Source organism: Halichoeres trimaculatus, unplaced genomic scaffold, assembly GCF_033239565.1.
Source record: "Halichoeres trimaculatus isolate MK-OKI-2021-1 unplaced genomic scaffold, fHalTri1.1 fHalTri1_scaffold_19, whole genome shotgun sequence".
NCBI lineage: Eukaryota > Metazoa > Chordata > Actinopteri > Labriformes > Labridae > Halichoeres > Halichoeres trimaculatus.
This window is the reverse complement of record NW_027437197.1, coordinates 12398867-12421092: the sequence shown is the minus strand read 5'-3', so window position 1 is coordinate 12421092 and position 22226 is coordinate 12398867. Positions and strand designations below refer to the sequence as shown.

The 22226-nt window shown below is 38.0% G+C and overlaps 1 protein-coding gene across 3 annotated transcripts in view; it reads left to right on the top strand.

Annotated features, from left to right (window-relative positions):
- Window positions 1-22226, top strand: part of LOC141808170 (partitioning defective 3 homolog B-like) — a 199158-nt gene that overhangs the window by 8775 nt on the left and 168157 nt on the right. For all 3 annotated transcript variants that reach the window (XM_074694588.1, XM_074694587.1, XM_074694589.1), the window contains exon 2: window positions 4964-5065. In XM_074694588.1, the coding sequence (XP_074550689.1) occupies window positions 4964-5065 (102 nt within the window). The remainder of the gene's footprint in view (window positions 1-4963; window positions 5066-22226) is intronic.

Below are 22226 nucleotides of genomic sequence, written 5' to 3'. Positions count from 1 at the left end.
CTTCACTACACAAGGCTTTATGCTCTGAATGTTTGCTTTAGCTGTTTTTCCCAGTTATGTAGTTATTGACACAGATTCCTTTTGTTGGTATTTTTAATTGTTTGCAAAGAAAAAAACAAAAACGTACTCACTCATAAGGGCTTGTCCAGTATCCAACAAAGATGATGTTGCCAGTGACATAATCAGCATTTCACCAGGACTCTACTGGCCTTGTGTAGTCATGCTCTAGATGGGGTTGCTGATTTATTTATTTATTTTGTAAAAAAACAGTGCAGGAACATCAATGAAGCATAACAAGATGTCAGTGCAGAATTGTACAACCTCTGTTGCTGGAAAATTAGGCCAGTGTGGAAATGCTAAAAACCACTACAGTGTCCACCTGGGACTTGCTCAAAAAAGTGAAAAGTAACATGATAACCCATGTTAAAATTTCCTGTTTTCAGAGAAGAAAAAACAAGGCTTTCAGGTCGGGTTTGAGGACCAGAACAGTAAAGTGACAGGACATTTTCAGCAGCATTGCGGACCAGAGGTTGCTGGTTGGTTTTTAACATTAACAGTATATATAGTGGACAGTGTGGCTCTGCCATTTACCATTGTACAGTTTGAAGCCAAAATAACCCTATTCACACGGCAATGTTTCATCTGAAAACGCAGTGAAAAAATATGCGTTTACACAGAAACGCCAAGGGATTAAAAACGCTGTAGTAAGCATGCCAGGCCTGTAGTTGGCGCTATAACACAGAAACGCCAAGGGATTAAAAACGCTGTAGTAAGCATGCCAGGCCTGTGGTTGGCGCTATAACTGTCTTGCCCAGAAGCTGCTTCTAGTAGATCTCCGCCAAAGTAGAGTTGGGCCGATCATCTGGTGTATTGGCGAACACTAAGTGCAGAAGCGGTGTAACAGCTGCGTATTTTGTTGAAACACTGTAAGCAGTTTGAGCAGCACAAGCACAACACGTTAGTTCACGATGATCGTAACATTGGTACTGTTGTATTCTTGTATGCGCTTGTGCGAAGCAGCGTTTCCACAGAAAACACCAGCTTACTGTAGGCATTGTTTCAGAAAATTCCACTCTGAGAGCTGTTCTCAAAGGTCAAAGGTCGGCTCAAATGTCATATCGGTGTATCTTTGGAGAGAATCTGAGTGGAGCCGGGTGACAAAAATGATAATTATTTTCTTTCGAGAGTCTAATCTTTTCTTGGTTCTGCCTCCCGACATATTATACAATCCCTGAAAAAAGTACACAAGGACAGCAGCTGTCAATCATTGTTAAATGTGACGTAAAACCCTGTTTTTAACCTCATAACTAATGAAAATAAAAATTTTCAGAAAAAAGATGATCTAAATACAAGGCACCCCAATGATATCTTAAAATCACCACAACAATCGGATGTGAGAAACATTTCTACGAAGTGTATCAGTTTGTTAAAGTTTGACCACAGCCCACCTGGATTGGCTGGGGAGATGGATTTTTTTTACCTATACTGCAGCCAGCCACCAGGGGGAGCAGCCACACTTGGTAACCACGCTTAGAGAGGAGCAAGATGACATTCATTTTTTTTTTTACAGTCTACGTTTTTGTCATCATGGATGCTTGTGAAGATGGCAAAGACTGAAACCATCTAAGAGAAATAGAATCATTAACCTGTGTGTAATGTTTTAAAGAGAAGAGCATTACTATGAGTGAGTTCAGTATTTCCCCGATATTGATGTTGTACCTTTGGTTGTAGTGACTTGAATTTTGATGGAGGGTTGTCGTGACCGTTGTTCCCCTATTCCAAGCACAAATGTCTGTTTTTTTCATCTTGCTTCATGTTTCATAAAATCATTCAAAGTACAGTTTCAAAGTCTTACTGCCAAAATGTAGTCCAACACATACCAAAGAAAGCAAGCAGATTTGACAGTTATCTCAATGAGGTTGTCCTAACCTGCTCCATGTGTAACTCAACAGCCTGTGTAAAGTGTTGCTTGCTCAAATATTGCTTCAAAAGCTTTTTTGTTAAGTTTTTTGCTGCTGTGTCATTTCAAAATGGGGAAATAAGTAGCCACACCTAAAGCAATGTGAAGTGCTTTGCAGTTCTCTTGAATGTTTAGATGTGTTTGCTCAGCGTCTCTGAAAAGAGATACATAACTTAAATCTCTGCTCATCATTGCTGTGTTGCTTGTTTTATTTCTTTCTTGTTCTGATTTTCTGCTTTATAATTCTTCTCAGCAAAAGTACAAAAAGCTGTTATGATCACAAACCAATCTTTTTGATCGTGTTTCCCTGGTTCACAGTGATTAAATTACATCAGATGTCAGTGGTCTCTTTAGCCAAGGCATTGGTGCAGCTTTTGCACAATAGCTTTGCAAAGAACAGAGGAAAAGAAAAGGATTTATCACTACCTAGAGCAGCACACTGCCCTGAGGCCAGTACTCCCAAGGGTCCCCTTAGGCTCCATGTTTACGGTGTGTCAGTTGGCTTGTCGTAATTTGATGAATTGTTAATGTGTGTGGGATCAAGCACCTCTAGAGCATAATATTAAGTGTAATGAAAACAACAATGTATGGTCTGCTGTGAGAACTGTGCTGTGAGACAGCCCCACAGGTCTTTGATGTGGACACAGTGACCAGAGGGGGATGGAATTTGATATATAACTGTAAGCAGTCCAAAAAATATAATCTCCCTCATTGCTTCTCTGCAGTTTTGTTACTTGTTTAAAGTATAACACATTGTGTAGTTTATCATATGTTTTAGTGCAGTTAGTCAGTAAATACTTGTTCTATGCTTAATACTGTGAGGAGGAATGGATAAGGACTTGCCATTGGGTGAGTTTGTGTAAAATTTTAAAACATTGGAGCTCATTCTTAGCCAAAGCCCATTCAAATACTCCTCTTTCTAAACCCTATGAGCAAAACAAAGTGTAGAGAAGATTCAGAGTAATTTATTCCTCTTTGGCACAGAAACTTTCTCTGCTAATCATAAAAAACATTCACATGTGTTGTACCAGAGTTTATACAACTCCCCAAACCCTGCGTCATGGTGCTCAAGGAAGATAAACACTGTACAAAGGAGAAAATAAAACAATGTAAACACAAAGTTAAAAAAAAATCCCCTTCTCTCACACAGCTGGCCTGGGTGTAGACCAACTGAGTGTTACAATAGATGAAGTCACACAATGTGTTTCAGCAGGAGGGATGGAGGGAGGAGAAGGGAGAGACAATTTAATGATAAGCAGTCCCAGTCTCAGAGTCTCGTGGTTGGTTTTATCACATGATAGAAAAAGAATCCATTCAGAAGAATAAAAATGAACTTGGCTGTATGTTTAACGCTGGATAAATGCCCTACTTAAGCATATCAGCTGCAGCAGGTGACTGTGAAGAAGGACCAGACCCACAGCCAAACAACTTATGTTGAGGAATGGAGTAGGTGTACCATATCTCCATTCACTTCTCACAGCAGCACAGTATAAATAGGAACACGAAAAATGGGTGGCTTTGTAATTCTGTTGTGTGTCATCCAGGTGAAAACACCCACTATTAAAGTCAGTTCTCACCACTTAGTCCAGTTTTATAATAACACAAGAACTTTGTTTGTATAACACCTTTAACAAAATTTTACAAAGTGCATTGACAGTCAGGCAGCAAGCCCCTGTGAAGAATAATAAAGAAGACAGAGAGCTCACCAACACTGTACCACCAGCTTAAAAAGATAGAGATATAAAAATAATATTGATTTATTTTTATAAAAAGTAGAGAATAAACAAAAAATCTCCAAGTAGGTATGTCCATATAAAACAGAATGCTAAAGAAGTGGTATTGTGCTTAATTTAGGGCTTTCTGTATCCCTCTGGTACCCCAGCAGTAGCTTAAAATTAAATGTTCACATAAATACAATACTTAAATTTATTTGTCCACCTGTCATAAAGATGTGAAGACTTCCCAGCATCATGAAATGCTTTAACTCTGATGCTTTTTTTCAGAGTTCCCTACCTTTCACTGTTGAGGAGTGAGGAGTTTAAAAGTGGTTTTACATTTTATACCCAAACTTCAGCCAGGAAACTGGGATTCTCTGAGAGGTCTGAAATTAATCAGAAATAATATACAACCACTAAAACAAATTTTTCTTCTGTTCAAGAATGTAATAAATTACTTATTTTATTTGTCAAGCCAAAAAATAGTATTGTGCTTTATTTTTTCTGCTAGGAAAAAAAAGTTTAACATTGACATACTTTTGAAGGGGGTAAGGAGGTTTTTTGAAGGAAAGAGTTTAGTGTTTTGGACCTGATATTGACTTTTGAGACTCACAGTGATATTCCCGGACACCATGCACCCTGCTCCACCTTACCCTCTTCCTGATGGGAGTTTTCGAAAAGCTTTGACATGTACCTGACCCTGGAAGAATGATTTAATGGAGCAGGTCCCTGTAATGTTTTGAGTTATACCTCTCCTCAGGCTGTTTGTGATTTTGTGTGTGCTCTGATGTGTGTGTTGTCTCAATATGTTGTTCAACAACCAGCTCTATGTAGTCAGCTGTCCAGTGCAGTGTCGTTGTCATTAATCACAGACCCAACACAGCGGAGAAAGGGAGCTGGGAGAAAAAGAGAGAGGACCAGGCTGGAGTTCTAATCTGTACAAAGCATCACAGGAAACAAGGAAGCTGTAAGAAGGAAAGGAACCAAGAGGAGGGCAGAAATAGGTGGAAGGACTAGAAAGACAAGGAGTGGTAAATAGGATATGATAGAAAAGAGATAGAAAGTTGGTGCCTTTTGGTGTGAACATAACTTCATCTTCCTTTAAGCAACTATTTTACAGGTTTTTAGTTACTCAAATTCAATGAAATTTTCCTTGTCATATATTTATGGTAAAAAAAGAAAAGCATACAGTCTACTCAGATTAAACTACCATTCTTCAGTTTATGTCTTTGTGAAACCTCAGATTTTTCAAGTTGTATGATGGTGATGGTTATGTCCTGTGTTGTAGGAAGGAGACTTCTTGGTGCGGACTCACCATGTTGAATACTGTGACGGGGGGATTCTGGACCCTGACGATATACTCAGTGACCTGGTTGAAGACAAGGACAAGGTAAGAATCTCTCAGATCAGAATAACACTGTGTGTTTTTATAACGCTGCTTTTAGGAGATTAACAAGCAATTCAATGATTTGGAGTGGCATTGGCTGACTACAGACAGTCCTGAAACATCCATGCATCCACGAGCATGCACAGGTCTGGTTGAAGCCTTTGATTAAATTGGGTCCTGAATGTCTCCCAGAGAGCATAGATATGTCATTAACAAAAAAAAAAAACACAATTAGGGATGATCACAAGGATCAGATGAAAGCCAAACTGGGCATTTTTAATTGATCTCATATTTTTTGTCATTGAGCACAATCTGCAGCTAACCCCTTGCGTGAAGTAAAACTGAGCATCGTGAGTTAGCCTACTGAGAAAATCAGAACTTCATGGAGCAGGATGTCAAACCCTGCCATGTCTTAAATTTGATTGAAGAACACACATGTATCTGCAGTGACATACAGAGGAGGAAAAAAACATTTTAATGTAAAATACATTAAAATGCATCATTTCATCGTAATACAACACATGCATGGCCTGCTTATGTCATCATAAAGCATCTGTTTACAAGAGGCAAGTTCTCATCACAGTCATCAAAATGGAGAACATGGCTATGGCTTTAGTTAAGTTTTGGCTTATGTTAAGTTGTTTTGGTCTGGCACAACCCTCTAACATACCTGTCATTGTTTAAAATGATCAAGAGGAGCAGTCGAAATGATTACGTCATGGATTATATGGCATGACCCGGTTGCATGTGCTTGTGCTTGTAAGTGGTACGTGCACGTTACACTTGTAGTCACACTGGCTACTACTAATACTTTAGGGTTGAAGAGTGCATGGGTATGTCACAGATGTGATTTTACCCTTCATAGCTTTCATATTATGCAGATCATCCCTTTGATGTATATCTATGTTGCATATCACCGTGTGCTCACAGGTGTATGTATTTGAATAAAATTGAATAGGTATCTCTACTTCTATGTCTTGCGAATGTATGTCTGTTTGTGTGTGTGTGTGTGTGCTCATAATTCACAGTATCGAGCTGCATTAGCTATAAGCCACTCCCTTGGATGGAACTTTGCCTCACAAGCAGAATTCAAAGGGAAAAGGTTTTAGGTTGCCTTCAGCATTAGGCAGCATCATTAGCAATTCACTTTTGGAGACTTTGCAAACTCAATCCATATATTCCTCGTTTTTCTTATTTTTCCCCTGAGGTATATGTCATTTTTCATTTCCCTCCTCAGAATGTCTGCTTATTTTCAAACCACCTCGTAGGCTTTAACATTATGAGAATGAGATAAATGTTTGGGTTTTTTTTAACCATGAATCTTTAACCCTCTCTGTGTAGCTCTGGACATTAAAAGAGAATCAACATGTTTTAATGAGCCTGTGTCGTATGGCAAACTGATTTCTTCACTGAGGTCCCAACTTGAAAAGTTAAAGACCCAGTGGCATAGAATATATATAAATTCCCCTGTCCTCAGCTCAAACGGTATGCCTTAAAGGGTCTATGAATACTGCAAGATATGTGGGAGATTCTCTGAACTAATTAAGAGCTAAGTTGCATTAGTTAGCAATTTCTCTCCAGGGTTTGAGAACCTCTGGAAAACGGAAGTGAATATTTAGTGTGTGTCATTTTTAGCCTTCAAAAAGAGGTTCAAGCATTTCTACATACCAAATGGTATTTGCTGCTTTCAATAATAATGGAATAACAGCCTATGAATGCCATAAAGACAGGCAATATAAAAATAATGCTCTGATGCAGTGGCAGGATGGCAAACTGTTAGCTAGTCATGGTCCAGAACAGCACTGGGTTTTGCCTAGTTTATGGTGCTTCATGAATTGGGTTTGGAAACAGTTTTTGTGGATGTCAGAGACTTGGGGGAAAAGTTTGGCTGGTACTGCCTTGCACAGTCTAATTTTCATTGTTGTTTTCCTGGTTTTTATTGTTTCATGTTTTTGTCAGCTTTTTCTGTTTTTAAATGTGCCTAATAAATAACTCCACATTGGATTGGATTTGATTGGAGTTAAATTAGTTTGGTAATTATAGACTGCTCATTTATAAAAATAATTTCTAGTTTTCAGCTCTACCATCTGCCTGAATTCATGTGACTGCAGCAATTTTTATCAGCTCGAGCAAATAGGATGGAGTAATTGTGTGAAACAACAACTCTCAATCACGATTAATGAAATTGTTAAATAATTATTGACCAGTTTTTTTTTTAAAGCTTAATACCTTTGCACCAACATATTTTCACAGGAATCACACAGTTAGCAAAAGTTTAGCTGAGTGACAGATAAATGAACAACCTGTTGGACAAACTTAGCATGTCTTGACAAAGGTAAAAATGTTACTGATGACCTCTATTTTTAAAGCAGGATAACATATTTCCACTTATTTTCAAAAACACAACAAAGCCACAATGTTGTCTCTGAGTGTTGTATTTATGTGTTTTTGGTTGTGAGGGGGTGACATAGCACACTAAGCTATAGCCAAGGGGGCATATGACTTAGTGACATGTGAGCAGTCCCAGTGTCAGGAGACCAGCTACTGACCTGGAGGATAACCATTATGAGGGTCAGTGGTATAGAAATATATAGACTCAAAGAACAGTGTGCACTTGTTATTGCAGTCATGTGAAACATCATATCCATGCTCTAAATCATGAATGAAGTAAGGCTGAAAATCACTTTGTTTAGTTTGTTTTGAGTATTGATAGTCATTGATTTATTTGTTTACCTGTGTGAAACAGCTGTGTTACTGTTCCAGGTCACTTCAGTTCATACAGTAATAGGTCAAAACATCAGACTCACTCTGATGCTATTTTTGTTGCTGACCAGAAAGAAGAAAAAGGAAATAAATTTATCATTTCTTCAAAAATTTAAGGAAGTGTGTTCTGTAAATGACCTGTTCAACTCATCTCATCTTCTCACCACCTTGAATGCTGCATGCTAATGAACACTTAACATTTGGTCTCAACCAATCCCCCCTCTCCATAATTACATAAAGAACTGTGATACTTTTAGTATTTATTATTTGAAAGCTAAAAGGCAAAAAAAAAACACATTTACAATACACACTAAAAAAAAAAAAAGATTAAACAATACCTCACTATTTTCACATTTCAGTGCAGGGATCCAATGAAGTGCCACAGGTTGATTGCCCAAAACACCAACGCGGAGACTCAAATTCATGCAAACACAGAGTTATAAACTGCACAGCCAGCAGTATACACTTCTGAGCACCAGGGACTGCATTGGAAATTAAACTGTGAAATTTTCATTGGGTTTGATGCTGGGCTCTAAAAGTATTACCAAGCTGAGATTAATAAATGACTCATAATCCTAGATTATTTTTAACTTGAGGCAGGTTGAAGTTGTTTGACTATTCGTTTGAGAAGAGAAGAGAAGAGAAGAGAAGAGAAGAGAAGAGAAGAGAAGAGAAGAGAAGAGAAGAGAAGAGAAGAGAAGAGAAGAGAAGAGAAGAGAAGAGAAGCACTTTATAGTTTGCTGAACACATATCACAAATACAGCTTTTGAAACCAGAGGATGACTTCTGGGGATTTCCAAGATGGAGGACTTCTGTGCCAACTACAACACAAAAACATCCATCCTGTATAGAACGGTGTTTTCCAAAGTGATCACAAAAACATGGGCAAAACTCATTCAAAAAACTTGATGAAGCACACTTAGCAGGTTTTTGCTTTGTTTGATGTTTGACCCAAATCCTTTTTGTCTTTTGTATCTTGATCAGCAAAAAGTAGAAATATATATATATATATATGGCATAGCTTAGCTTAGTTTACAGGTAGGACAAGGAAAGTGGTTGTCAATTTTTGACCAAAGTGTTAGTTCTGTCTGAAGCTAACAAAAAACATTTTTGTTGTGTACATCTTAACAATTTCTAAATTCACAGACAAACAGGCGCTTCTAGTGTCTGAAATACAAAAAATATTGGCATTTATATGACACAGTGATCACTGTGATAACCGTGTGATGAACAATTCCTGGCGTGAAATTTTTGCCAAACTCGGCAGTGAAAAGGAATTGGTGAAAAAAAACTTTTGTAAGCAGTGTAAAGAACATTTCTATTGTAATTTAGTACAGTGATAGAGGTGCATTTGTTATACACCGCCCCCTGCAGGGGGATAGCGTGTCTCATTACTGTGCGTCATGTTAGTGCAGAAAGCACAACCCAGCCTTTATGAGCTGGCTCTCCTGTCTGAGCTCTATAAGGCTCTATAAAGTTTTCCATAGCTATCATGATTACTTTACTGATTAGTGGTGCCTAACACAAGCTGTTGATGCCAACAGATGCAACTCTGTGTAACTTGATAATTTGTTTCTGTCATCCTGTCTAATTCCTGTCTTTGTCAGTGTGTATGCTTGATCATGCTAAATTTGCTAGATACGGCAGTTCTTGCCACAAATTAATCAATTAAGGGCTGACAAAGTGTTCATTTAGCAAGTGTTTGTGAGGAATGATTTGCTGGACTGCTTTACAGTGTACTTACAGACAGAAAAGACACATGCAGAAGTCATTTGGCTCTGATAATGTATGTGCAGCATTATTTACAGATTGATTATTGTCATTACTAATTGTGAAAACTTGTAATAGCGTATACAATGGAAGTGGAATGTAATGCTCTCACATTCATCATCACTGATCATTATAGCTTAATATTTTATGAGGTAATTAACTGTGAGGCTAACAGCTCTGCTTGCATGAAAACACATTTGAAGTTCAAATGCGGTTTTTGTTCCATATGTAATGTAGTTTTTGCCAATTAATTTATTGTGTTGATTTTAAACATATATGTAGCTCAATCCTGTGGCAAAACACCCTGCTGAAAACAGAGAAATCTGTAGAAATAATCTTAGCAAATAAGGCTAAAATAGCTTGAATATAAGAAAAGGCAACGAAAGAAGAAAATCACAAAAAGAACAGGGTGTTGTTCTGAGGGGCTCAGTACTCTCCGTGATAAATAAGCTAATGTTGACCCTGTTTGGGGTTATTATACATGCTTTCTCATACTTGTCCTTGTTAAATGGCATGTACCAACTGTGCAGCATAAAAACACAGACAACACTGTCTGACTGTATATTTTCCATTTTTTTCTATGTTATCCTCAAGCAATTCACATACACACACATATACAGTTGTGCTCAGGCATTGATTAGTAAGGATGATGCAGATATAATGTGATTATTTATAGCTGCTTATTCTGGTGTGACAAGATAATGAAGACAATAGACACCAGACAGACAGACTGACAGTATAAGACTAGGCCCTTATGCTGTGTAAGCTACATATTTTTTGCATTAAGCTAGTTAATGATATAGTTGTTGCATTGGTGGTTTAACATGTCTACATTGCTTGAACCATGACCAGATCTAAATAATGAGATTTAATTGGATTAAAAAAAATGTCAGACATGCATCAGTTTGTGTGGGTTTCCTCCACACAAGTCTACATTTCCAGGCAATTAAACAAAAAGCCAGGCAGCCAGGAATCCAACAAATCCTATTTTTCACCTTTCACTGATAGGTTAAGCTTAATATTGCTTGTGGCATTACAATTAAAATACAACAAAAATGTACATTTGCCAAAATAATTTGGTCTTTGCTTACATTTTTCTCATTGCTACTCCTAAAATAAAGGGATTTTTTACTTTCTGAGTATCTTTACATATAATATATTTTCCATTTCAGTTCACATGCACACTTATAGTAACATTATAACTTATTTTGTTAATTTCACACATTTAAGTAGAATTCTGCTTACACTAATGATTTCCATTGATCTCCATTGATAGTACAGTCAACACTCTTGACCAATCTGAGTCTTCATCGGAACCACTAATGAGACATTAAATATCTGCTTTATCAAATAAATGAATCATAGGAGACTCATGTGACTCCCTACCAGTATTGATAAGCTCAGACCTAACTGTCCTGTTATAAAACCCGAGTTTTGCTCTCCATCCCTTATCATCTGTCTTTAAAATATTTAGTTTAACACTCTGCTTTAGAAATATACTAGGCATTATACATTAAAATTTCTCAATTTGTGTGAAGTCTGCCCCCTGTGCCCTCATACACCTCTCTACATACCACTGAGAGTTTATCCCTCACAGGATTTCTGGGTTTAAATGGCTGCCATGTTATCTCAAACTCCCGGGGTGGGCTGAGCTTGACCCCTGACCCTGTTCATCTGGTGAAAACCTTTTCAATTCACGTAGGAAATTTTTATGTTGCTTTTACTTTGCTGTGATTATAGATTTGAGGTTAACTGATAAAATAACATTTCAATCACTTGAAGGTTGCTGTCTATCTTATGGCACTCTTGTGAACCACTTTTCCTACATCTCAGTAGTGTCCTGATTGTAAAACCACTTCATCCATGTTTGAACATGTAGTTCACTTGTATTTTATTGCCATATTAGCTTCTTAATGAAAGCTGTGCACTAAAACATTGGGTCAGCACATTATTTGTTATATGTGTCTTGAAATAGTCTGGTCTTCTTGCTGTTTCCCCATGTTCTCTTATTAACTTTATTATCATCTGATCTTGGAAATATTTTTCTTCTTGAGTGCGATGCGAGCTTGCAAAAGGTTAAGTGCATAAACAGATGTACATACATGCTTCCCACACACACTGACAGCATGCTTTTGTAATACTAACAGTATAAAGCCACCTTTGCCCCCTCGGCCAACAGTAAGAAATGTCAAGCTGGTGAGAATAATATTGACCTTCTTCTAAAGAAAGCAGGACCCCTTGTTGCTCTCAAACATTAAGTACATTGCGTTAGTGTGTGCCTGTCAATGGGTTTGTGTTTTTGGACGTTTAACAGTAAAGAGGGGGAGACACATGTCCCACTGGTGTTTATTTGGATTGGGGTTTATTGGTTTTAATGAGAATGTGAAGCAACAAAAGAGTTTTAAACTGCTGATGTCAAGAGTTGTAGAGAAATATTGTGGATGGCTTTATTAAATTTTGTGTTAAGGGGACGCTATTAACAATGGTTTTTAATCCAAATATCCACATATCACTATAACTTGATGATTAAAGAAGCTAGTAGCCACATCACTGCTAACAATACTTGATGTGTTAAGAAGCTAGTAGCTACTTTACAGCACACAAGTTGGTGCTTGAAGGAGCTACCACCTTCTTCACTGAACGAAGTCACCACAGGCTCAGCTCAAATACAGCATTAGTAGTTAGCCAGATAGCTTGAAGGGTTTTGAGGCTCTTCAAACTCTAAACAGATGGCACTAACAACAGTTAATCAGCCCCCAAAAACCTGCACACTGGAAGACACTTTTCCTTTTTCCCTTCTGGGAAACTTCCCTAGACAACTTGTCTTTATGTCTTGCTTCTAGCAAAAGGATACCATGCATATTTATATTTGTCATACAAGCCTTATGTTAGACATCAAATGTGTCAACAAAAAGCCTTTCAATTGAAATATATTTCCATTTTCTTGCATCCTGTCATGGATTGAACTGCCAAATTGATTGAACAAAGTGTAGATCTACTTTGGCTACCGAGTGAAGAGGCCAAGCACTGTTGGGCCAGTCCCTGAAATAAACCTGTCTGTCCCTGTTAATGTCAGCTTGTGTATTTATTGATGTCAGTAGTTAACCATGCACTTCAGTTTATGAATATGTGTGCTTGCTCTTCCTAGTCCTTCAAAAGGGTACAATGGCCATAAAGTCTTCTTCCTGTCAACCATGCATGTGACCTGGATATCTTTCCTTTGTCATTTTCTTTATGTAGCCTGACATTTTTCATTATGTACAAATCATGCGTTCGTTTTCATTGATGGGCTGAGAAGGTGCCCCTGGTAGTCCTTGAGAAGGGTAGAGAGCCCATAAACCTCATCTTTCTGCAGGAGCTGAGATATCAGCTATCAGCCAAATTGTGAGTTATATTTGATGAGGCTACATCCTCATTGGTCAACTGCAGGACCCTGGCACATATATCAGTCAGCACTGACAGTCAACATACATTAAAAGGGGCCCTTTTTCTATATGTGCAAACTGTATGTACATGTGTTTCTGATTTGCTAGCTTTTAGTGATAAATGACTGACAAGGTGACATCTGTAGCATTGATTTACAGTGTCAGTATGTACAGTGAACATTGTCTTGTGTTTTTGATAGGGTTAGAGGGTATCTATTCAAGATTGGGGTTGGCCTAGGATCCATTATGGAGGGTAGAATAATGGCTATATTGTTATGTATATATTCGTGTATATATCATGCTCAGGTTGTGGGCCCCACACAGAGTAAGGTGGTGCCTTTTTTAATGTGAGATTCCAAATCTAATGTTTTCCTGTAGTGCATTAAAAGAATGTAACAGAAACAACTTATTACCTTCGTCAAGGAGGTTATGCTTTTGGGAGAGTTTGTCCGCCTGTCTGTTTGTTTGTCTGTGAACAACATAACTCAAAAACTATCAGATCTCAATGAAATTTTCAGGAAATGTTCAAAATGGGATAAGGAAGTACTGATTAAATTTTGGAGATGACCCGGATCACTGTCTGGATCCAGAACTTTTACAAACGATTCTTTATCATTGCAAGATAGGGCTGTTTTCACCATGTGTATATAACTCCACGATAAAGGTAAAAGTATGATCCATATCCTGTCAATATTCTGGATACTAAGACCCAGAATTTGAAATATGTACTGGGTCATCATCATTTTCAACACTGGCAGGTAACAAATTATGGTACAAACCTACAACTAACACCAAATTGTAGCAGACAGTCTACTGAAAGGGGGTATAAAATTAAAGTAGGACTAAAGTGTTGCGTGACAATCACAGTATGCTTGGCGGAGGTCTTTGCTCTCTGAGTCCCTTTCTGGTTATTAGTTGTTACAGCTGAAATTTAAATTCTGCCATGCCAACTAAACCATTGGTTCCTAAAGTAGGGGTTGGGGCGTGTGGGTTGTTGCAAAACACTGGGGGTTGCAAGCCCCTATTGTAAAATTGTTGACAGATAAATAGTTATCCTGAACGTGTAAAGTTTTAGCACAATTGAGTCACAAGGTCACAGCATCTTTGGTTTGAAAGCATCAAATTAGTTTGCATAGAAGAGCTTCCAATAACTGCGGTAGCGCCACCAGCCATTCGTCCTCACTGAAACTTTCGCATACCTGTGCTGGTTGTGTATTGCTTCAGTCAAGGTAATGAAACACAAACTGTGTATTCCTATCTTCAGTTTGTAATACAAAAACCTGCCAGGCCCTGCTGTGCTATGAGATATATCGCCAACTCATTTACACTTAGGTTCAATTTTTGCTCTCAGTCAAAAACAAATCCTTTTTTTTTACTCTACCAATCCACCTGTAGCTCTGGTTCCAGAAAATCTCCCAAAACATCCAGGATACTGGATAATACTACTGATAATGTAGTAATAGAAATTGAAACCTATTGTTCTGGTTAGGTGAGGGTCAACCCAGGCGATACAAGCCTTCTGGCTTGCTACCAACCAGCAGAAACTGGTTATTGGTATGTTTAATGAGCACATGTGTAATTCCTGTGTATCATCTGGAAAATGCTGCTACACCCCCACTTCCATCTGTGTCACTTTTACACACAGACACATTTCAACTCGTCAACATCACATTGGCATCAAACATAACCTTTGATACCTCAAAGCCTCATCTGTAACAGACATGTCATGTCACACTTGATCACACTCACAGATGGGGTAATGCAATATAACTGGTGTGTCATATTTTGAATAGGTTGGTAATGTTCCATTAGTTTGATTGCTTACAACCTGTCACACATGATGGGTAGAAACAATAAAACCAAAATGGAGCAAAACCAAATTAAATGGCTGTTTTTATGTTGTAATTTAATGGTTTAATTTTAATATTGTTCATTTACGACACAATGATGGCAATGGATTGTTTCACTTGGACACAGATGCATGGAGATGAAAATGCACGCCTGCAGAAAGATCCACACACAGATATACTTCAGCTTACACGCACAAACACATCCACACACCCTCACACTCTTCAAAAGCAGTGGAGTGGAATAATGGACAAGGCGAGGGAATAGTGGGGAGATTTTATCATTCACACCCTCTTAACCACCAGCCATCTGCTAAATGCACACATTCTTGTCATTGTGTCTGTGTGTATGCATTTTTTTATGATAGTGCACACACAAGAACACGAACAAATCAGTCTATTTCCTTGAAGACTTGGACGAGCACTCATCATGCTCAACTGGCTGATACTTTTTAATTAAACAGATTTGTGAATGTCCCCTCTTGGTTAATAACTAATACAAGGGAAGAAAAAAGATAGAAAATGTGTCTCAGTTGTGAAGTGTGTTTCTATTCTTAATTTTGTTGCATCAAACTTGCATCAAGCTTTTGTAAATATGCTGTAGATGTTAAAGACACTGAAGTAGATTACATCAACAGCTCTTATGTCGTAAAACCACAACTTGAATCCATCAACATGAAAACTTTACTCACATAATGTTATGACTTTGTTCCCTAAACTATTCATTGTTCATTCATGCACTTCAACATTTTGAAGATATATATTTTTTTGGCATTTTTCCTTTGAGAGTAGGCAAGATGTGGTAAATATTTAAGGATGGAAGTTGAACCAGCGCCTGCTGTGACAAGTACTGTAGCCTCTGTCAATGTGGCACCCGTTTAAACTGCTTAGCAAACAGCACCCTGTCCTTTAGATATTAATCTAGACACTCAGCTTCTAAACATCTCAAGGTTTCCTGTGTATAATTCCATGTTTCATGATGTGCCAAGTGCTTTCCATAGATAAGACAAGTTGGGACTGCTGGCAGGCTGATATATCAACCAGTAATACACAAACACACAAAAATATGAAATCTAACAATTTATTCTGCTTTCAAAAAGTATTTAAAAAAATACAATGAAAAAGGAGCAATAAACTTAGGTTTTCATGGAATATTTTCCCCTAAAACACACTGCTTTTATTGTGCAGGTTGGGACATAGAAGGTAGCAGTGAATCTTGTTTCTGTATAGTTTCTTTCTTGCTTGGTAGAGTTTCAACTTAGTTACCTGGCTGTAGTTGTGTCCACAGTTTATGTCATGGGTTCCTCAGTCAATGTGATGATATCCACAACAGAATCAGCTCTCAACCGTTTTCATTAGTGGAAATTTCTCCAAGTTGTTCAGACCATAGACTGTATATAGAGTAGACAGCATGACTCCACCATTTAGCATTGTACAGTTTTGAAGCCAAAACTCCCCCGTCACAAGCACCGCCATTGGCAGTAATTGCAGCCAGAGTCTGCGCAGTAGAGACAATGAGGAATTCTGGGAAAATCTGAGTGGAGCTGGGTGACAAAAGTTTTTTTTTTTTTTTTCTTTCAAGGGTCTAATCACTTCTTTAATCTACCTCCCAATATATTTTACAATCCCCGAAAAAATACACGAGAATGGCAGCTGTCAATCATCATTAAACCTTACGTAAAGCCTCATTTTTAACCTTGTATAACTAATGGAAACTAAACTTTTCCAAAAAAGAGGACTTGAATACAAGACAACCAAATTATATCTTCAAATTACCACAACAATCGAACGTGAGAAACATTTCTACGAGGAGTATTAATTTTTTAAAGTTTGACAACAACTCATCTGGAATGGCTGGAAAGCCGGATTTTTTTTTTACCTATACTGCAGCCAGCCACCAGGGTGAGCAGTTTTTGTGGAGACCTCACTTCGAGTCGAGCAAGCGGACGTCCATTTTTTTTTACAGTCTTTGGTTCAGACATGGTTCATGTATCATCAGAGGTGTCAAGTAACAAAGTAAAATTACTTCATTACAAACTAAGTAGATCATTTAAAAAACCGAGAAAATCCCACTAAAATGAAACTATAGGCTTCCTCTCACCTTAACCTCTCATCTCTTTATGCTACCTTTCTTTCACCCACTTCTCTTTACAGCAGTTATCCTCTCAAAACCCATTTGCTCTGTTCTTTCTTTCCACTCCATACCTGCTTTTCCTGCCTTTCTGTCTGTCATAGCTCTGTGTCCTCAGTCCACCACCAGAGCCTAGTAATACCCTCTTACCTCCTTCCTTTCCTTTCACCACCTACCTCTTTCTTTCACCCTTTCCTCTAATTTGTCCAATCATTTTGGAGTCACACCTTAGTGTGCACATTTGTGTGTGTGTGTATGTGAGTCTATGTGTGTGCAGACTCTCCATTTGTCAAAGTCACGTACAGACATGATCCAGACCTGATACATATGTTGACCCTTAGCCAACTACCAGGGGGGTTAATTGAGTAATGGTGTTTACCAGAGGTAGGGGAGGGAGAGTGGAAGAGAAAATTTAGACAGAGGCAGAGCAGGGCGACGGAACGAAAGCATTAGAAATGAGGCAACGAGACAGATAGGTGCAATTTGTTCGATTATAGAAAACGAGGAGAAGTGTGAGGGTGTGAGAGACAAAAGGGTTAATTGCTGCAGTGAATAAAATGAAAGTCAGAGGAGATTAAGAAATTGTGTGTGAGATGGTGTGACAAATGTGAGGTTAATGGTGACAGTGCAGAGTAACAGCATGGGGCTGCAGGATGTAGAAGATTGATTTAAAGTGAAAGGGTTAACAGAGGGATTGAAATGAAACAAAGAGAGTGGCAGAGAGGCTGAAAGCAAAAGGGTTAATTATGATTATAATAAACGATGGAGGCTGCAGTCTTTAAGGACCTTGGCTCTTAATTAAGAGAACAGCTGCACCTGGGACCCACCTCGAATAAATGGACCCCCAGTATTGCATGATATTGTGTGTGTTGCTTATTTTATTGTTATGAAGTCTACCTCCTCATGGATTTATGATGCTGATGAAATGTCTTAATGAAGTGTCTAAACAGGGTTTTTAATGGGGAGAGACTAAATAGGAACCTTACTAAGGGACACTCCATCTCTGCTGGTCTAAGTATTTAGAAAAACCTTTTTAAACAAAGTGAATGCACATGAAATATCCATTCAGTCATCATTTTTTCCTTTTCATTTAGTAGATTGTGAAGAATTCTACAATTTAGCTGTAATTGTTAGTTTACTAAAACAAAAGTCTGATACAATGATCTCTCCAAAACCGTTTTTGTAGGACTACAAGCATATGGTAAGAAAATGATACTACGGCACATTTGCATGATTGAAAACAACTTTGACTTGTCAGTCCCATTCTGCGGTACATTATGAGAATACTGAGAGGCGGTAATTTTCTGCTTGATCTAATGACTTCAAAGACTTAAGTCATAGACATTTAAATCTTTGAAGGTATTATGCTTCAAAAGGCATCTGACTATTTCAAGAAAATCTGTTCAAATCTCCCTTAGTGATTCAACGCTTACTTTTATCTTAAACTGGAGCTTTTTGTAGCTGCATGTTTGGCAGTGTAGGCTGTAGAGGCTGTATTAAGGTGGCTTGTTCATATAAGGGCACATCATTAAGTGTCAAGATCAATTTGATTCATGGTCTTCCGAATAGAAGATACGATCTTTTAGCAACACTAATGTAATCACTCTGTTAGCTATGAGCTTCACTCTTCACCTCAATCATAGAGATGTTAGGAGGACCACCTTTTGTGTCAACCTTTTAGAAAAGGATGTCTGTGATGTGCATTTGTGGGTGAGTAGGCTTTGTAGGTTCTGGGTGAATGTGTTCAGAAGAGATTTATGGTGTGTGCATGCGTGTATTCATCACACACACTTTAACACACAAAGCTAACGGTGGTTAGCAGAAAGATTTACATACATTGACAGAGTAATGTGCGGGGCGGTGAGAGCTTTAGAAAGAGTGAACCTGTCCCTGGATGTGTGTGAGTGATGATAACAGGCTCATTTAATTGCATTAACCCACACACATTTATATAGATCATCAGGTCCCTGATAGGCACCACAGAATTTGTGTCATTCACCTTGAGGAGGGGGCGATAAGACAGATTGATGGAGGGGATCACAGAAAAGGGGAAGGATTTGGTCAGTGGTCCATCCGCACCGCTGGGGCTTGCAGCACAGTCAAGCTTAGCTATACTGCTTAATGTAAAAAAAAGACTAATGAAGTGTGTAGAGTTGGAAGTGGTCATTTTTGGAAGATTGCACAGATGCTAAGGGATAAGACAGGCTTAGAAGTCTGCCTCCTTTTTAAACAACTGTTTTTATGTTATTCTTTAAAGAAATGATGAGGAATTCTAGTGAGTGTCTTCCTTTCTGGACTTGAAGTGCTTTTGACCTTAAGTTCCAGGAACTTTTAATTCCTGAAACTGCTTTTCCAGAAACTAAATGAATTCTATGGTCCATTATTGTCTGGATTTCCACCATGGCTTAAAGTTCCTTGAAAGATTACACAAACAAGGCCAGTACACCTGAAAAAAATGAAAGAAGAAGAAGAAGAAAAAAAAAGTAATTTAACTAAACCATCAGACTAGATAGCTCTGAAGGCCATTTAGCAAAGACAACACCAGAGAAGTCAAAAACAGGCCAGCAGCAACAAGCTGGTGTTTCAGTTACAAGATGGACTGTGTTTGTAGATGACATCTATAAGCAAGGGACATGCAAGGGTATCAGAGATGTGTGTAATGTTATTGTGGACAGTGGCTGAAATAAAATACACTTTGGATGCTTCACCGACCAGAAACGTTTGGCTTACACGCCCTGCCCCCCCATAGTTCCTGGACCTGTAGAAAGCACTACTTCCCCAGATAGGGCAGTTTCAAGGGTAAACCAGTTACCTCAAGACTAATGTAGTTATTGCTTTAGCTGTCAAAAATAAAAAGTCCCTTAAAAAGCCCTGAAGTTTATACTATGATACTGTCTTTGTAAATATAATTTTCTGTCTTGCTTTAACGAGTGATCCTGTGTTTTGGATAGACTTAATCGAGACAGATACAAATTTTTATCAGCTCAAGGTTTATAATGCAGGAAAGATATGGTTGTTTCTTCTGTAGAAGCTGTTGGATTAAGACGGTTGAGTTGTTATTTCTGTGTGTTTTCATCAGTGAACTGGTTTTGAGTGACTGCTGACATTGATTGTTTACCTTCAGCTGTGAGACAGATAAGCTGTCTGGGGGTCAGACAGCAACCCCCTCAGCAGTTAACCCCATAATCCTCAAGGTGGTTACAGATTATAGACTTCTGAATGGTTAAAGTAGCATTGCTACAATTTTAGGATGCAACAATATTTCTCGGTATTTTAGAGAGCACAGCTAAATGAACTTGTTTGCCTGTGAATATCTTTTGAAAAAGGTTACACCTTGTTTCCTGCCAGATGTGTTGTTTTCTCCCAAGAGGGCCTCAGGGGTTTGTGACTGATTGTAGAAAGTATGACTTTTGATTTTTTTCACTATTCTTTGTGATGTGTTGTGTATTGATTGAGGTTTAGAACTGTCAGCTGACAGTTCTTACCCCTCAGTGTTTTGACTATTAAATCCTCTAGTAATCACCATCAAAACACTGAGTGTGTGTGTGTTGTAGTGTGAAGTTGTGCATGTAACTATGTGAAAGAAACCATGGTGTGTTAGGGTGTGTGCGTAGCTTAATCAGTCACATCTGACAGACAGCAAATCCTTGTTCAAAAGCCACTCAGACATCCATTGTTATGTGGAGAGCCAATTGAATGAGATAAGACCTTGGAAAGAAAAGAGGATGACAGAAACCAAAGCTGGATAAATGAGCCTTTGGGAAGTGAAAACTAGGAACTGGACCTTCCTTTGGGTTAGAGTGTAAGCAACTTTAAGTATAGGGCTATGCTAAAAAAAGGCTTTAAAAATTGTCATTTTTTAATAATATTAATGGAAGATCAATTCTCAAAATCCCAAGATCAGTCTTTCATTGTATTTACTTTTATGCGGTTATCAAGAAGCCTTTGGGCAATTAGATCCAAGACTTTATAAAAAAATGTAAGCATGTTTTTTCTTACCATTTGGTTTGTGAGTAAGTTGTTTGCATTTCCATTTAAACAATTAGCAAATTAATTGGAACATCTCCATTTAAATGCTTTTGTTAACTCAGAATTAAAAACATTTCCTTCAACTTGAAATACAACTACTGTGCAAAAAGATTAAGTAATTTCTGTTCTAATTTGCATATAAATGAGCGAGTTGAATGTCAAGATTTTTAATTTTAGAATGAGTCTTCCTTTATGGAAGTAACATTTGACATAAAATATTCACATACTTTTGTTTTAAGTGGTGATGACTGTGATGAAAGTCTCATTGCCCAGGGTGGGATCCAACAGACACCTGAGTTAGAGGGGGGAAAAATTATGGCTTGGCAAAACGCCAACCCGATGTTATCTGTGCCCTGCTGTGCGTTTGGAGATGTTCTTTGTGGAACTGCGTGTAAGACTGCTAAGCCCTGTTAATCAGCGCAAGCTAATTTTAATTCCTTAATTACAAGCCAGTTGGAAGGAGAGAGGAAGAGAAAAGGAGAGCAACCCTCATTGTCCCTTAGGGAAAGTCGGCCTGTAACTCAGGGTGTCATCAGGCTTTGTTTTACACTCAAAACATCATTAAATACAATAAGCATGCTAGCCATATGCTTAGCATAGAAAAAAAAAAGTTAACACTGACAACTTGACAACTTGAGGTACGTCATTAGAGTTTAGCGCCTCGTTGCTCAGTTACCCTTATTTTTAGTTCAAGATCTTTTCAGTCTACATGAGTAGTTTAACTTGGTTGTAAGTCATTGGCTTGTATTGAATAACAAAGATATGAAAGTACTGCATAAAATTACACTATAAAGTTGTGTGATAAAGACAGATTATACATATGTTTGTTTGTACACATATGTATTCTAATAAAAACTATCAGTAGAAAGGTGAGATTTTGACCTAAATGTAAAATAAGTAAGAGTTTCAGTGGACCTGATATTTTCAAGGGGTTTGTACCAATGTTTTGACTGGGTATTCTCTCATCTGTCAACTTACGTCAGCTGTATATTCAGTTTGGCACAGAGCAGGACTGTACTTCCCATCACAATGATAAGCCTCTCCTCATTCATTTTGTCTTTACTCAGATGTAAAACCTCAAACCTGTTTACGCATAGCTCCAATCATTATGTTAGTCTTTTGTTGACATAAAGAAAAACAGGATCTGGTGTCAACACACAGTATTTTATTCTGAAAGTCAATTAGATGTTTAAATGTTG